The 18007-nt window shown below is 46.5% G+C and overlaps 1 protein-coding gene across 1 annotated transcript in view; it reads right to left on the minus strand.

Moving 5' to 3' along the window:
• The window catches only part of LAMC3 (laminin subunit gamma 3), a 105479-nt gene that overhangs the window by 77415 nt on the left and 10057 nt on the right, over window positions 1-18007 (minus strand). Inside the window, exons 2-3 of the mRNA XM_054997272.1 lie at window positions 8895-9199; window positions 6691-6821 (exon numbers count right to left, since the gene is read on the minus strand). Of these exons, the coding sequence (XP_054853247.1) occupies window positions 6691-6821; window positions 8895-9199 (436 nt within the window). The remainder of the gene's footprint in view (window positions 1-6690; window positions 6822-8894; window positions 9200-18007) is intronic.

An 18007-nucleotide genomic window follows, 5' to 3' on the forward strand; every position in this document is an offset into this window, starting at 1 on the left:
TTCTCTCTCGTGTGCAACACCCCCTGGCTTTTTCCCTGCCTCCTATTATGTTGCCCCCCCCCAAGCTTCCGGAGGTTTTTTGAGAGAGGGAGAGAATCCCTCCAGTTGCAGATTCTCCCTGGTGGAGAATCGCATCGAGCACCTGTTTTTGGGTTTTTTTTAGAATACATTTCCCAGGGAACCTTGCAGGACCAGACACACGCCTGCACTTCTCATGTAGTTCCACTCTTGGAGTGTAAGACGCTGGCCGTTTTCACACTGCTTACCAGCCACGGAACATCACGCCAAGCTCCTGGAATGACAGCGTCTTCCTGGCATGATTTCACGCACGCGCAAAATCGCGCCAGAAAGACACTGTCGTTCCAAGAGCTTGGCACAATGTTCTGTGGCTGGTAAGCAGTGTGAAAACGGCCAATATAGTTCTATGGAAGAGTTTGTGCTTTGCCATAAAAAAAGCCCCAGGCATCTCCAAGTCAAAGGGCCTCAGAGAAGAGGGCTGGAAGCCAAACTGGACATTCAATGTGACATGAGTCGGGCCCCACGACCCAACCAGACTCACTGTCACATGGGAGAAGTGGGGAACTTAAAGTGCTCTGTTGCTCCATTTGGCTTCAGAGGGCTGTGAGGGGGGAGAGCAGCTTCTGGCTTCCTACCGTGCTGTTTTGGCCACCTGTTTGCCCCATTCTCTGGTTCTCCATGTCCCTCCCAGAGAAAGGGGAAAACCAGGTCCCCTGCAGCCATTTCCACTGGCAAAAACAGAGCAGGAGGGAAGCCTGAAGCCTGACCCCTGCTCTACAGCACTCTAGAGCCGAATGGAGCAACCAAGTTATTTCAAAGTAAGTTTTCCAGTCCTTCCATGTGACAGCAAACCAATTCAGGCATCTGTGACCTGACTCACGTCTCATTAACATCTAGGGGCCAAGCTACAAGTGATGAATTACACTTGACCGGCAAGTGGATCGAGTGGAGCACAAGTGCAGGGCAAGTGAACAGGGAGGAATACACTTGCCGTTCAAGTGTCATTCATCACTTGTAGCTTGGCCCTAGTTTGGCTGTGAAAGTACTTTGGAGAACAGCTGCCAGTTAAATACTGGGCTAGCTGGAACAGTGGTTTGACTCAGTAGAAGCCTGAGCCGGATCTTGGGGAGAGGCAGGGTGGTCACTTGACCCAGGCGGCACCAAAGAGAGGGCGGAAGCATGGAGGCTTCTACACGCGTGCACGCATGCAGAGCAAGCCTGGCCATCAGCCGCCACTCTTTCCCTCTTCCTCGACGGAGTGCCCGACTGCGCGCTGAGAGCAAGCGGCAGCGAGGTGGCTGCTGCTGCGTGTGTGCGCATGCACGTGGAGTGCTTGCTGTGGGAGCAGGGTGGGCAGTGTAAATACTGGGCCAGGCCTCTCTCGCGGCCCAGTTGCCTTGGCAGAAATTCTCAGCGTCTCAGGGAGGGAGGGAAAAAGGCCAGCAGCGGCACTCGCCCCTTGGTCTCTGGAGGACAGCAGCTCTGCCTTTGGGAGGCTCTGTTCGCTAGCCGGGTTTGGTGGAGAGGCTGTCTGGAGTGGAGGATTGGCAGGCAAGGAAAAAGTTAAGCTTTTCCACAGGTTCTCCCCCCTCTGCTTCTTCTTTGCTTCCTCTCCCGAAGTAATTTCCCTTCAAAACAACAAACACCCACCTTAGTTTGCCCTTAAAGTGCATTCAGTCCTACAGTAATCACAACCAGCCTGGTAATATCTGGAATTGGGAAATTCAAGGATGGGGCTTGGCACACATTTCCTGGCACCTCTCTTTTAAGTACTGGAGACAAATAGGAGCCCACTGCCTAGGTTGGGAGCAGCTCCATTTTCTGCTATGGGGCACTTTAACTGGCTGTGCACTTTTTTAACCTCCAGGGCTGTTTTTCAGAACCTTTATTCAATACTGGCTTTGGAACATCCTAACACATGAATGCCTCTGTGCATGTGCAGAGTGCTTTCTTTGTCGTACTGTTAAGCTTCTTGTAGACTCCAGTTTAGCTGCATCTTCAAAGTCCTCATCTGGGAAAGGGGCTCCTGATTGGCAATCTTAAAAGATAGGATTTGCAAGCCTCTCTTTAAAGAGTCTCTTTTTTGGACTTTTGTGTAAATCTCCATCTTTTGCTGTCCCAAAGGTTCAGAGGAGGCAATACGTGTTCAGTGGGTCAAAGGTGGGGTGGGGGAAATCAGAATAATGGTACTCGCTTAGTTGCCACATTGCCAGCCTGAAAAAATGGTTTGGAAACAGCCTTGAAAGAAAGTCTATGAACGTTTCTAGACCTCAAGCCCCCCCCCCCCCCGTCTGAATTGTGATTAAAAAGTTTCCCGGTCTGGTTGCTATTCTGCCTCCTCATTGGCAATCAGCCCAGCTAGAAGACTCTTGAGTTTTGGCAGACTTCCAGTGGAAAGGAATACCAGGGTTGTAGGGCAGCCATCTTACATACATCCTATCACGAAGCAGCTTTTTGGAGGAGGAATAATGCCAGGTATAGAGAGACCAGCTGGAGCATTCTGGCTGATGGATTTTTGAAATAGTTCTTATTTGCACAATAACCCTGCAGGGTAGGTCTCTACTTCCTCTCAGCATATTGAGATAGGTTGATATGCCCAAGGGCATACTGTGAGTCCACAGCTGAGCAAACTTCCAGAAGCTGCTTTGCATAAGCCTGTTCCTCTCTTGGAGGGACAACAAGGATCTGCACATGTGAATGAGCAAAGTAAAGGGTGGGCTCTCCTAACACTAAGGGTAAACCGCCAAAACTGTCTCCTGTTGCAGAAACACATTGGGACAAGGTTGACATAGCCAGGGGAAATTCCCAAATGCAAGCTGAGCTCATATCAGAGAAAGCCCAGCAGAACCTAACTGAAGCACAGGAATGGAATCTGCCCCCCAACCAAAGTGAAGGAAGGAGACCAACACCACATCAAAGAATCACATCCTTTCCTCCCAAACCAAACTGAAGCAAGGCAGGCAGCTGCAACGTAACCCAACAGTGTTGGAAATTGCAATGTCTGGTGTACTGCAGCAGCCAGAAGGGAAGAAGAGCCTTCTATGCAGGGGGCAGCAAGGATCACTTAGGACAGTGAGAGCAGCATTTCTCTTGATTCCTGGAGGGTCATTTCCTTGTCTTGTCTCCTATTGGGCTAAACAGGGCAATATCCTGCTGCTCCTCTCTCCTGCCTTATTCATTCTCTCTCCAAGATGTAGTCAGATAGCAAGGACCCTACCTCTATCTCTCTTCTTCACTCTCAAGTATGTATTTCTTAAATAAACTTTTCCGCCTCTTTATTCAGCACAGCGTAACTTCTCTGCTCTGTTTGCACTCTGCCAACAACAGAAGCAGACTGAAGCAAGGGAATGCCGTGTGCTTCCGGTTGGATTCTGCTTGGTTCTGTTCTGTGGCGTTTCCCCACTGGCTGAACCCAGTGCCTGGCTGCCGTGAATGACACCGGTTCTGTCGGCCTAAGTTCCAGCCGTGTCTCTTCCCTCCGTTTGGTTTGGTAGGAATAGATGTGATTCTCGGATTCAATGTTTGATCCCTTCCTTCACTTTGGGTGTGGGGGGATTGTATTCCTGTCCTTCAGTTCTGTCAGGGTGGGCTTTCTCTGGGATGAGTTCAGCTTGCATTCGGGAGTGTGCCTACCCGTGGCAGCCTTGCCCCAGTGACTTTCTGCAAAGGGAGTCAACCCCATTTATTCTGTTGTTTAAAAGTGTTGTTTATTATATATCTATATTAAAAACATTGATCATATACGTATATATAAAGAAAAATATCAGGGGGCCCCATTTTTTACTTTTGCCCCCACTCAAAAAATACGTAGATCCGGCCCTGGTAGAAGCATCGTAGCTTAAGCCATAATATCACATCTATTTGATGCTGTAATGTTCTGTCCCTTTAAAGTCCCCACATCCTGCCCCTCCTGAGCCTTTGTGGAAAGGACAGGTTATAAATCAATAAAACATACTGTTGTTCTAGCGAGGAACAAACACTAAGCCAAGTTGGAGTGTCTCAGCGCACAAACCACATTGGAGAGCATCTCTTTCCCCTTCCTCACCAAGGTCTAACCTTGACCGCTAATCCCAGGACACCCTATAGATGTTAGCGAGAGCTGGATCACTGCCTCTGTGGGTGGCCTACTCTCAAGATAACACATCCCAGCTGTGTGGGGCAGATAAAACCAGTGTGGTCCCGGCTGTGTGCTTGTATAAAGTCGCCCTCACTTTCCCTCCTGCTGGGCTGGTGTTGTCTTTCAATTCTGTTGCTTAAATTAGGAGAACGAAAACTAGCAAATGGGGAGAGCAGAGCAGAGGAAGCAAGGGTCCGGGCAAATGGGAAACACCTGCCCCTTCATCCACCTCCGCAGAGAAAGCTTGTTCGCTTGCTTATTTAGCAAATATGATCCCACCTTGTTTGAGAAGTTCCAGGGGGCAACAATAAAAGTAACTGAAAACTCTAAAAGAAATGTTAGACAGTGAGTCATAGCCCAAATTTACAGGCCTGGAAGCCCAAAATATCAGCCCCCGCAGCATCATGTCCACATGGCTTGCTGCAGCGCATGGGAGGGGTCTTTAGTGAAACAGGTCATGTGGTCTCTGACTTCGGATTCCTGGTATTACTGCAGTTGGCAGAGTTACTAATATCACAAATGTTGGGAGCCTCTAACAGCCCTATAGCATTGGTTGTAAGACGGGTTGAAGTACCATGTTTACTTGAAAGAAAGAGGGCCTTCTTTGAAAAAAGATTACACAATTTCTTTTAACTCTAATTTGTATGTGAATTTAAGATGGTCTCCTTTATTACTTGAGGCATATGTGAGGGAGGGCTAGTTTTCCTTTCAGGCAATTGTATTTATTTTGTCCCTCATCTTGCAATGAACCATGAACATGTGTTTCTTCACTGTGTTCAGACATCATGGGCCGTTTCCACACGGCTTATCTTTGTTCATAACGACCCGGAACATCACGCAAAAAATGCGGAAGATCGTGTTTTCTCGCGCAAGATTTGCACGACGTCGCGTGACTGTCACGTGAGAAAATGCGATCATCCGCATTTTTTGTGGGATGTTCCAGGTCGTTACGAGCAAAGGTAAGCCGTGTGGAAACGGCCAAGGTGAAAATAAGTCTGGTTTATTCTTTGAATGGCACACTTCACTCTCCCCCTGGAGCCAAGATGGATGTCTTCTGGATTTAGGAATCTTCAATCTAACCATAATTTCCTGTCATCCAAATGTGCACGCTTCAACAAAACAGAGTTTGTTTCGAGCCCTCAAAACTGGGTTCTGAACGGTGGTTTAATCCTGGTTTAGAATCCCAGTTTGTGGGTAAAAAAACAAACCCAATTTATTTAGGGGCCGGATTTTGGACACAAGAAATTGTGACTAGATTGAAGTTTTCTTAAACCTTGAAGTCTTTGACTTTGATTCCACATGTGAGGGGAGGAGTGAGAAAGAAAGCCTGAGAATAAACCAGGCTCTTCTTCACAGTGAACAAACCAGAGATTGTTTGTGATGTCTGAATACAGCCACTTCTTCTTTATTATATACTCCCCTCATAGTCATTTATTTAATGATTTTAGACTTTTCTACACTAATGCTACAATGTTCAATAAATTAGATGTTTGAAAACCTTCTGACTCACTAAAATGGTGCTCCTGACTAACTGGGGTGAGAGGTGCTTTAAAATAGTTTTCCCACAAAAGTATTTACCAGGCTGTGATCTTGGAAAAAGGCATCTTTTCTCTCACACACAGGAAAGCTACTCTCTTGCACAACAAGCTGTTGGATTCATCAATGTATGTGAAGAGGACTCTAAGGTTCTAGAGCCAGTGTGGTGTAGTGGTTAAGAGCGCGGGACTCTAATCTGGAGAGCCGGGTTTGATTCCCCACTCCTCCGCTTGAAGCCAGCTGGGTAACCTTGGGCTAGTCACAGTTCTCTGGAGCTCTCAGCCCCACCCACCTCACAGGGTGTTTGTTGTGGGGATAATAATAACGTACTTTGTAAACCACTCTGAGTGGACATTAAGTTGTCCTGAAGGATGGTATATAAATCGAATGTTGTTGTTGTTGTTGTTGTTGTTGTTATATATAAGTGCTAACTAGAGGTGGGCACGAACCAAAATACGAACCAAAGTTCGTCATGAGCTGGGCCGGTTTGTGGAAGCTCATTTCTCACGAACCATGATGAATTTTAGCCTGGTTCATTTGGTTCATATTTCGGTTCATCACCGCCAACAGCCTGGCGCTGATCAATCAGTTTCCTAGGCAACCGGGGGGGGGGGGCGAGGATGGGCTCTCTGCAAACCTTCTGCTGACCTGGAAGTGACATTTTCATGAACGGAACGAACCAGTTCATGAAAGTTCATGGTTTGTGAAACGCGACAAACCACGAACCGCACAGTTCGGAATTTTCCTGGTTTGTGCCTTTCTCTACTGCTAACTATTTTATCATCACCGCCACCTAGTTAGAGGCAAACTATAGCAGGAGCCATATGTCCCTAGATTTTCCACTGCTGTAATCATTCACTTTCTGAATTCTCCTGTCCACCCAGGAAAATACAGGGGCTGAACAACTGCAATAGCGAAGTATCCACTGCTGTGTGTATCAAGCCCATATAAACGTGTGGCTGCTGCTGAAAATGGCTGATACATGTTCCCTTCCCAAAGCCTTTGTTCCACCATCTTACCTGCCCCCTACTGAAAAATCTGAGATGGCATAATAGTAGGACTGTAGCACTTTGGGGTCCTTGAAGATGTCGTCTCCAAAGGTATTGAGCCGATTCAGAGAGATTAGCAGGTCTGTGCCCGTCACCCATTCCTGTGGAATAGAAGCTCAGCGTTGTCAAGAGGTTAGGGTAGAAATGAACTTTCACAAAGAGGGCCTGCAATTCTTCTGCAGCTCAAGGAGGATCCACATATTATGAAATCTTTGAGGCGGCCAGACGTGTTTCCAGAAGACGTGTGCTGGGGGTTCTCCACTGCAAATGCAGTTCCCAGGCATGCGTTTGCCCAATTCAGTTCAAGACTATGGCAGGGGGAGAACAGGCTTCAGCCCCTTCCCCTCACCGATTTCCCCAAAACTATTTGGCTCCAAGGAACTGCTACTTACCCTGTTGGGGAAATTTAACATGTTCTGATGGCTATACGTACGTTTCCCCAACAGAACATACACGAGCTTCCCAAGGCCATTTCTGGTTGGGAAAACAAAGCAGGGGGAAAGGCGTTAGTCCCCCCCTTGCCTTTGTGCCGCTGTCCATATCTGAATCAGGCCTGATCACAAATGCCTAGGAAATGAGTGCCTGGTAAAAAAAAAAACTCTGGGAGTACAACTGACACAGAGGAAGTCCTCAGATACCACCAGGTTTTCATAATAAGTAAGTCAGTCTTCATATCCAAAGAACCCAGGGGGATGGGGGCTGACTGCCAAGAGATGGTGCCTTATAGGCCAGAGGACAGAGGCAGGAAGGCAGAGGAGCTGGGGGTATAAGTTCTGGAAGACCTTGACAGCAACCCAGGAGAAGATACTAGGTAGTTATAGCAGCGGGACTTACCAGTGTCAGGAAGGAATGCATGCAAAACTTAAAGCAGCGGTAGTAGAGGTGGAAAACACTTGGAATTCCTTTAGTGTTGCCAATCTCCAGGTGGGGTCTGGAGATCTCCTGGAATTACAACTGATTTCCATATGACCAAGATCAGTTTCCCTGGAGAAAACAGCTGCTTTGGAGGATGCCTTTGGAGCATTATACCCTGATGTTCCTTGCCAGCTTTTGCCCCTAAATCTCCAGGAATTTCCCAACCCAAAGTTGGCAACTCTAGGGTGGCTGTTGCCAGAACGAAGACTCAAACCTGACCTAGAAGCACATGCAGCCATGCCAGGGGCAGCCAGTAGGCTCCCTGGGTAGGTGGAGCTGTTAGAACTAGGGCTGCTCTCGAATTTTGCAGCCCTGCCATTTTGATTTAAAAATTCTCAACTTCATTTAACTTCTTCTTTCTGTGTCTCAGACCTGTGCCTTTATATTTCCTCATGCTTAATGCTTTCCCCATTAAATATATCCAACTTTTACCCTTATTTTTTGCATATAAAAATGTATAAATTGCACAAAATGACATAATTGCAAATGAATGAATCACAGAGTTGGAAGGGGTCATACAGACCATCTAGTCCAACCCCCTGACCAGTGCAGGATCAGCCTAAAGCATCCCTGACAAAGATTCATCCAGCCTCTTCTTGAAAACTGCCAGTGAAGGGGAGCTCACCACCTCCCTAGGCAGCTGATTCCACTTTTGAACTACTTTGTGAAAAAGTTCTTCCTAATATCCAGCCGGTACCTTTGTGCATGTAATTTAAGCCCATTGTTTCGGGTTCTACCCTCTGCTGCCAACTGGAACAGCTCCCTGCCCTCCTCCAAATGACAGCCTTTCAAATATTTAAAGAGAGCAATCATGTCTCCCCTCAACCTCCTCTTCTCCAAACTAAACATTCCCAAGGCCCTCAGCCTTTCCTCGTAGGGCTCAGTCTCCAGACCCCTGATCACCCTCATCGCTCTCCTCTGCACCCTCTCGATTTTGTCCACATCCTTTTTGAAGTGAGGCCTCCAGAACTGCACACAATACTCCAGGTGCAGCCTGACCAAGGCAGTATAGAGAGGAACTATGACCTCCTGTGATTTCGACGCTATGGCCCCTTTGAACTGGGAAGGAACATCAGGAATGAAACCAGGCAAATCAAACAGGCCTACAATCATAATAAAATAACATATATAGCTTTCAGTCATCCCTCTGCAGCCTTGAACCGAGTAGCTCTTTCCAAAAGGTAGTGGAGCATAGATCAGGAGCTCCCTGGTTCTTGCCCATCCTTCCACAAAGAATCAAGCCATCCCAAAACTTGTACCTGAAGAACAGGGCTCTTGTCAAAACTGTAAGCACTTGGCCGTCCTTCCAAGGTGGAGAAGGCCACATTGCCCCCATTCAGTGGGGAGATGTCACTAAATTCCGCAGTGCAGAAGGCCACTTGCTCATCTTCTCCTGGCCGCAAGAAGTGGCGTTCTGGTTTCCCATAGGTCTTATTGCAAGAGGCACTATAATACTGGTATGGAATCCAGGGTCCCTCGGAATGACTCCTCTTGTATATGGCAAAGCTTTCTGGGCGACTGGTGTGGAACTTTAGCCTTACGTAGGTGATTTCATAGGACTTTCCTAAAGGAGATGAAGGTGAAGGATCAGAGCAATTTCCCAACATGAAGAACATGAAAGAAGAATTAGCATTTGTCTGATCAAGGAAGCTAGTCAAGAGTCAAGTATTCAATGCATTTATTAGAGAAGTTTCATCTCACTCCCAAATCTTACAAATTACAAAACATTTTTCATGAGACAGTACAGTGCAACCAAACAAATTCCCCCAAAGATACTAGCCTGTAAAAAATTACTTCCCTGCTTCTCTGCACATACTTTTATGAGCCGTTTGTGGCACACTGATGCTTTTGGGGATGGTGGGGAGAGGTTCAGCTCTGTAGCGGGGCACCAGATGCTGCAGCCATGTCCAACAGCTGCCCTGAAAAAGCAGTTCCAGACCCCTTCCTAACAGCTGGGACACAACTTTCCCTGAGGCACAAGGGGACAGAGAGATTGACAGAGCCTTTGGGGAAGCAAAGAGAAAATTAACAAATCCTCTGAGAAGTGATCTTTGCCAGCTCTGTAGAGAGAGGTGAAATTCAAACTATGCTTCCCGGCTAACGTTGCGTCTCCCTTCATTTGAGCATCCTCGTGTAATTCATCTTGTGTAGTTTAGCTCTGAGATGTGGCCAGCTCAAGTGGCTAGAGTAGTGCTGGAAGTTGAGGCAGTGGGAGGTGAAGTGCCTCACCTTCCGGTACCACAAGTAACTGGGAGGAGGCTCAGAGATATCAACTGCTGTCTCTCCGAACTGTGCCTGGAATTGGAGCCAACCATACTGAAGGAAGCAGGCGGCAACTGAGGCACAGTCAGCTGGAGAAGGCATATTGGTCTAAAGACCTCCCCAGCCACAGAAGCTGCTGAAATAGCTGGTGTTGTGTCAGATTTTGTGTCAAAATATTACTAGCAGAAAACATTTCCATGATATAAAATCTGACAGGCAGTATTTTCTGACACCACACTGGAGGCAGCCGTGTCAAGCTGGAGTGACATGAAGTTCAGCCACTGACACACACATCCCCCCCCCTCTTCCAGGGAGTGGGGCCCCAGTGCTCCTTCTTGTCCTTTGAAAGAACTTCAGAGGGAAAATCCCACACAAAATTCCTGAATTAGAACTCATTAAGCAGTATATTACTCAGCTCTACTGGTTTGCATGATTTCCTCACTCACAAATGGTGCTAATTTCTTAGTAATGCTGATAATTAATCAACATTACAGATGTTGATTCATCCAGCTGTATCTTTAAGGGCTCTCTGTACAACCCTATTGAATTTGCTTCGCAAGTCTCACACTTTATTGTTCGTAATTAGGTTTTATGTTAATTCTACCCTAATTAACAGTTGGGTGTATCTCTCACCCATTCTCCATAGACATTACTGTATTGTTTATTTATTTTAAAATGTTTATGCCACCTTTCCACACACAGAGTCCTAAAGGTGGCAAATATAACAACAAGAAAACATTTGAACATTAAAACAGCATTTAAAATAATATAAATATAATATATACAATTATAATATATAAAATAAAAACACATAAGCGTGGAACACTGAATCCAGAGAAGAGGGCCAATAATAGTAATTGCTTCCAATCAGAAATTCTGTCTGGAGATCAGGGGGCGGGGCCACCAGCCATGTGACCATTTTCAAGAGGTTCCGGAACTCCGTTCCATCGCGTTCCAGCTGAAAAAAAGCCCTGGCCTGTTCTCAGATACTTGCCTGATAAAAATATTTATCCACAGCATCTCCATGACATTTGTTAGGAGTGTTATAAGATGAAGTTTGGAGAATAAGTGATAATTTTGTGTGTGTAATAATTTTGTGTGTGTATATTGGGGGCGGGAGTTATCTTTCATTTAGGGTTATCTTCTTTTCATATTACCTTTCAGGTAACCATGGTATAAAACTATTTTAAAAGATCATCTCAGAGCCTCGTACTTGGTAGCGATAACAGCATATAACCTCAGGACAGCGTTTACATCTCCGCGCTTCCAAACTATGCCAGCGGAGCTACTCACTGGACGATACTTAAAAACACCCCAGGAACAACGTATTTGTATATGCGGAATGTTTTGGTTTGCCCTTTATACTTGGAGCCCAGAAATAAATTTCTGGCAAAGACATTAGAGCGCTTACATTCCCTTTCTGATTCTGACAAACTAAAATTTATGCGGTCAGGTGGGGATTCCGTTGTTTCCAACAGGACGGCACTTTTTGCTCTAGCTGTGAGAAAAATTAGAGCAAATGTGGTTCTTAAGAAAGCAGTCTGTTGAACTGAAATGTAATTTTTGTGTCCGGATATGAATTTTTAGAGAAAGATGTAATTTTAGAAATTTTAAAATTTTAGAACTGTAAATATATTTTTAACTTGTAAAAGGCCTATGGCCACATACAATAAATTTGTCTGTCTGTCTTTAAATATAGGGCCCTTTGACTAATTCCATTGGCCTCTCCTTGTATCTTATCCTTATCTCCCCACCCCCACCTCCCGCCTGTTGCTTGAACTCTTAAGTAAAACCGTAACTGCTTTGGATGGACACCCCAACATGGCCGATTCCGCACAGCTTACCTGAAGCCGGGACGTTGCAGAACATGCCGGAAAAAAACGCAGAAGATCGCGTTTTCTCGTGTGAGTTTTGTGCGATATCGCATGTTCCGCAACATCTTGGCTTCAGGTAAACCATGCGGAATCGGCCCAGATCTGGAGAAGTGAGCTCTATAACTCATGAAAGTTTATGCTGGAATAAATATTGTTTATTCCAACTTTCTTTGTGCCACTGGGCTCCTGTTTCGTTTTGCCCTGCAGAGGCTTCTCCTCTTGGTCTTAGGTCCAGAAGAGCTAGCTGTGTTAGTCTGTAGCAGCAAAACAGAAAAGAGTCCAGTAGCACCTTAAAGACTAACCAACTTTATTTTAGCATAAGCTTTCGAGAATCACAGTTCTCTTAGTCAGATGTATCTTTACCATTTTCCTCTTGGACTGTTTCCCTAATTTGGATTTTTACATAAATGAGGAGGGCTGCACCTGTACTTTTGGAGCAGCAAAGTCTGCAGTGACCTTGGCTGCAAGACAAGAGGGGCCCCAGCACAGCTTCTTCTAGGGTTGCCAGCTCCAAGTTGGGAAATTCCTGGAGATCTGGGGCATGAAACCTGGAGAAAGTGGGGTTTGGGGAGGGAAAAAACCTTGGCATGGCATAATTTCAAAGAGTCCACCCCCCAAAGTAGCCATTTTCTCCAGGTGAACTAATCTCTGTGGCTTGGAGACCAGTTGTAATTTCGGGAGATCCCCAGCCACTACCTGGAAGCTGGCAACCCTAGCTTCTTCCCCCACCAGTGATGCTTGCACCTGAGGGCGAGTTCTGCCCTATGCCTGCAGACTATGCATCCAGTCCTGAGTTTACAAGATCCAGAGGAGTTGGCCGTGTTAGCAAAATAGTAAAGAGTCCAGTAGCACCTTTAAGACTAACCAACTTTATTTTAGCATAAGCTTTCGAGAGCCACAGCTCTCTTCATCAGATGCATCGTTAAAGTTGGTTAGTCTTAAAGGTGCTTCTGGACTCTACTATTTTGAGTTTACAAGGGGTTACTTCTGGTCACCCAAAGGTGATTCTTTTTTTTTGCTACAGGCGAAGCTATTTACAAGATTAGTGAAATCTTCTACTACCCTCATCTATGTGAGTGCACCTATTATAGTCATTTGTGACCTAAATGGAGACGGAAGTCAGCATTTTAAACTGTCTGTGCTTGGTCTCCTAGACACGATCCTTGTTCATCATGGGTGACCAGTTTTTTGTTGTTGTTTTTTACAAGCGTGGGGCGGCAGGAGGAGGTTCCGTCTCAAAGTGTTCCTTGTCTGCAGACATCCCCACTCATTCCATTCCCAGAAAATGTCAGTTTGCCCATCAATATTCTTGAAATCAGAGCACGTCCTCCCTTGCTATCTTCTAGATCTAACATTTAAATGTTTATTTCCTCTGTTCTGTCTTTTTCCTTAGACAAACATACAAATGTGTTTCATCCAAAGAAAGGACCACTGTGGCTGCTCTGTGACAGTGGAACATTAAGAAGCAAGCCAAAATATTAAAACAGAAAATTCCCTAAATAAAACACCTGGTAGCCTGCTAAGGAACCGCAGCCTGTTCCAGCTGGTTCTGAGATTCTACAGTGCAAGCAATTTATTTCAGGCACCAGTGGGACTTTTTTAATCTCACGACTACTTAGCCCGAACAGGGAAAGGGCTCCAGAATACACTCAATATATGCCCCCTTGCCATGGATGCAAATTGCTGGGGAAGATCAGGCTCAGCTTCCGACCATCCAGGGCATCTTGTATGCCATTACAACTTTGAGCATAGTTGCAGCATATCAGTTTCCCAAACCTGGGCAGCCTACTTTGTAGAGCGTGCAAATTGTTTGCTGATTTCGTAAACTCTGCAGTTCCTGGCTGCATCCCAATCACAATGGTTGCCTTTTATGATTGTTTGCTGTGTCTGCTCCTGACAGAAAACTATCCCCTCCCACTAGATTACCCAATTCCCAGACTAAGCATGTGTTCAGGGAACCAGCAAGGCAGGGCACAAAGAGAGAGAGCAAGAGAGATCCCCCCCCCCAGTAATTAGATATTTAAAAAAAACACTTAAGGAGTCATCGGGCAGAAAATCAAACCTTAAGCTGGTTATGGATTCAAGCTGTGATTTAAGTTCCTTTTAATGCTTGCAGTTACAAACAGGCTTTCACTGCCTAGCCACCAGGTTGTATCCTCTCACATGCAGGATCCCAGCTTGCCTTTCCCGCAAGAATCAGACTAAAGGGTACAAGGTCTGCTTGTCACCAGAGACAGGCCTCATGACTGGCCGCTCTGTCCTGTCCCAGAAGTAAACTCCTCTGCCACACTACCAGGCAGAGCTACCCTTAATCCTGCCAACTCTTCTGCTGAGGCAGACAGCAACTGAACTGCTGCTGTATCTCCCCGCTCTGAAAAGGACTGCATGCTGAGGCAGCACGCCCGGAGGTTTAGGGATGAAACAGCTGAATGGCTGTTCTACCTTTCCAGGCAGGACGAACCTCAGACAAGCTGGATGACAATGCATCTTGCCTAGAAACCGTCTTCATTAGGGGTGTACACCCGGAAAAAAATTGGGTTTTCCGCTTCGAGTTTACCTGAAGCGGTAAAATAATCTGGTATTTAAATCACTTTGGTGGGCTCCGTAAAGATTCGGAGCACACTGAAGCTCAAAGCAGCACTTTTCTTGCCGTTTGCAAACGGCAAGGAAAGTGCTTCTTTGAGCTTTCCCTGCAGACTTCTTTCACCCGATAGGAGGGGTAAAGAGAGGGTTCTTCCCCCCTCCCATCAGGTAAAAAAGGCAACGGAAAGCTTGAAAACAGCACTGTCCTTGCTGTTTGCAAACCGCAAGAAACGTGCTGCTTTTTTGAGCTTCCCGCCTGTTTTTACCCGATAGGAGGGGGGAGGGAATGCCGTGGGCTTGGTTAGCCCAAGCAGAGTAGACCACATCCAGTCCACAGTAAATGCACTAGGTCAAAGCCAGGGGAGCGTTCAGAATCCAAAAGCCCAGTCCAGTCCGAAATCAGAACACGAATGCAACACCAGGTGTTTCTCCAGAATCCAAAGAGCCAAGTCCAGTCTGAGATCAGTTTCCAATGGCGTCAAGTCTAGGGTAGGGTAGGGTAGGGTAGGGTAGGGTAGGGTAGGGTAGGGTAGGGTAGGGTAGGGTAGGGTAGGGTAGGGCACAAGGTTCATGGCTGTGATTGCAGGCATTCAACGCTTCCACACCTGGCAGTTCCTCCAGACTGGCTTTTATAGCCAGGCGTGGTTTGCAGCCAGCTGCTGGGGCTCACTCCTGATGCTACTCATCCTTGCTCTCCAGCAGCTGGTGTTGGCTCAGAAGGTGAGCACTGCGCCACTTCTCCTGCAGCTCTAGCCTCTGCTTATGTCTGTGGCGCTCTTTAGGTGCAGGTGAACCGGGGGGGGGGGGGTCGGGTGGAAGCCCCTGGCTGGGCTTCCCCGGTAGGGTTGGAAGGCTGAGCTTCCCCAGTGGTATTGGGGCTGGAGAGTGCTGGTGGCCCTGTCTCAGCTGCTGGCTGTGAACTCTGATGAGCCAACAGCTGTGGTTCCTGATCCCTGGCTTCTGCTGAGTCAGGGCTAGGGCTGGCTACATGAGGATCCTGAGGAGTCAAGGCTGTCTACACGAGGATCCTCTCCTCCCCAGGAGTCCCCACTCTCACTGAGCCCAGACTGGGCCATGAAACTGAAGCTCTTGCGAAAGCTTTGCTTTGGTATTTCTGGATTGGCTCAGAGATGCTGGAGCCAATTCAGGAATACTTAATCTAGCCAAATTGGGCCCTATTTGAGTTTAAAACCTGAATGGGAAACCTGAAACGCACACCCCTAGTCCGTGTATCTAGGCCACAAATTCCCTGAAGGTTATGAGCAGCTGTAAGCAAGCTTCTATCATGCCTGCCTTGCCCATGAGAGGAGAACCGCTCCTGTCTCAGGGTCCGGACTCAAAGTATGTCTTAAAAGAAGTAAGCATGAGAATGCACCACTGCCAGAGAGGCTTGGATGAGTGGCAAATTCCTCTGTGGCAAAATGAACAATGACGACAATACAATTAGCTAACGTAACTGGAGATAGTTGTTTGGAACTATAATGAATTCAAGATGATGGAAAGAAGAATTATTCTGGTACTGCGGGGGTGGGGGAACACAACAATAATTATGGCCACATGACTAATGACTGCGAAGGAACTATGAGCCCAAGAGCACCCGGGCCGGGGGTGGGGGGAGCGCTGCATGTGTATGCATGTTTTGAGTTATTCAAAGCTACTGAAGCACCAGTATTAACATCTGTCTTGGATCAGTGTAAAAGAAATCCACTCCATCATCAAGGTGCCTGAAGGACATTTTCCTTCTCATGCTAGAAGGGAGACTGGAGGAAAGATTGAAGAGGACAAGGAAGGAGAGAGTCTTGCAACTGCTTGGCAGGGCTTCCAACCTGGGAATGGACCTGAAGGCAGGGTTGTTGCCTATCAATTTCACCTTCAGGGAGTTGAAGATGAAATTAACAAACCCTCTGACAAGCGACCTCCGCTGGCTCTGTCTTTTTAAACTACCCTTGTGTAGAGAGGCGATATTGACAGAGCCTTTGGCTCTGTCTTTTTAAACTACGCTTCCCGGCTAACATTGTGTCTCCCTACACTTGAGCGTCCTCATGTAAGATATCTTGTGTAGAGAGACTCTTAGCTATTGTGCATGACAGTTGCTAATGGACCTGTCCTCTGTGGCATTATTAATCTCTTACAAGAATATCAGAACAACCTTGTCGGAACCCACCAACAGTCCATCTAGCCCACGATCCTATTTCCAACATAGCAGCCAAACGGAGGGCTCTTGTGGGTTCAGCCAGCAAGACTCGAAGGCAGGAGATGGTATCAGCAGTCAGTGGTCAGGAAGTGGCTTAAACCCGTGTGCCAGCAGGGGACTGCAGATGCTGCCCTTCCTTTCTCACTCCCAGTGTGGCAGAGTGGATGGAGATCTGGACTTAGGATCTGGAAAATCCAGGTTACCACGTCCATTCTGCTACCTTGGGCTGGTCTCTCATAGACCAACTTATCTCATATGTGAGTTGTGGCAAAAATGGAGAAGAACATGGTATGACACTTGGAGCTCCTTGGAGGAAGAATGGAATTGGCTGCCTAGGATTGTGGTGGGTTCCCTCTCATTGGCAGTCTTCAAGGAACAGCTGGATGAATACTTGCCAGGGATGCTTTAGGCTGTTCCTGCATTGGGCAGGAGGTTGGACTAGATCAGGGGTGGCCAAACTTGCTTAATATAAGAGCCACATAGAATAAATATCAGATGTTTGAGAGCCGCAAGACATGATGCACTGAAAAGACTTCAGACGAAGAGGGGTGTGTGGGGGGGAGTGTCCTAAAAGTGACATCACAGGAAGGGGTGGGCTTTTGGTGCCTTATGCTGGAAGTGACATCAACAGAAGTGGGTGGAGCTTGGGAAGATCCATCACCTGACCTTTAATCTGGAAGTGACATCACAGTAGGCACCACCCCCAAAGTCTCCTGGCTCCACCCCCAAAGTCCCCAGGTATTTTCCAAGTTGGACCTGGCAACCCAAACATTTTTATTGAAAAGACATGGAAAGAAAGAAGGGAGGAAGGAAAGGGAAAGAAAGAAAGAAAGAAAGAAAGAAAGAAAGAAAGAAAGAAAGAAAGAAAGAAAGAAAGAAAGAAAGAAAGAAAAAGAAAGAGGGAGGGAGGAAACTAAACTAAACTAAACTAAACTAAACTAAACTAAACTAAACTAAACTAAACTGTACGGCCATGGCGATGCTGAGAGACCTCTGGGAGCTGTACAATATGTCTAGAATATGTCTGTGCATGTGGCTCCCAAGCCACAGTTTGGCCACCCCTGGACTAGATGGTCTGAAAGGGCCCTTCCAAGTTTGGATTCTATTATTTTATTCTATGATTAAATGTATTTATTTATTTTATTTATTTGAGAAGACAAGAATCTCTGCAAAAGTCAATAATGCTAGGGAAAGGGGAAAAGAGGAAGACTTAAAAAGAGATGGCTTGGCTCTCGTTGACTGCAGTTTGCAGGATCTGAGCAATTCTGTTAATCTTAGGACCTCTTGGAGGTCTTTCATTCATAGGGTTGCATTGGTTGGATGCGACTTGACGGCACATAACACACACACACACATTTATTTGCAAGATATTTTTCCTTCCTCTCTGCCCTCACAGAGCCACATGAAAATGAAACAAATTAATGAAAACAAATTTAAATCTCATCTTAAGAAGCCATTA

This window comes from Eublepharis macularius, chromosome 14 (genome assembly GCF_028583425.1).
Source record: "Eublepharis macularius isolate TG4126 chromosome 14, MPM_Emac_v1.0, whole genome shotgun sequence".
NCBI classification, from domain to species: Eukaryota; Metazoa; Chordata; class Lepidosauria; order Squamata; family Eublepharidae; genus Eublepharis; species Eublepharis macularius.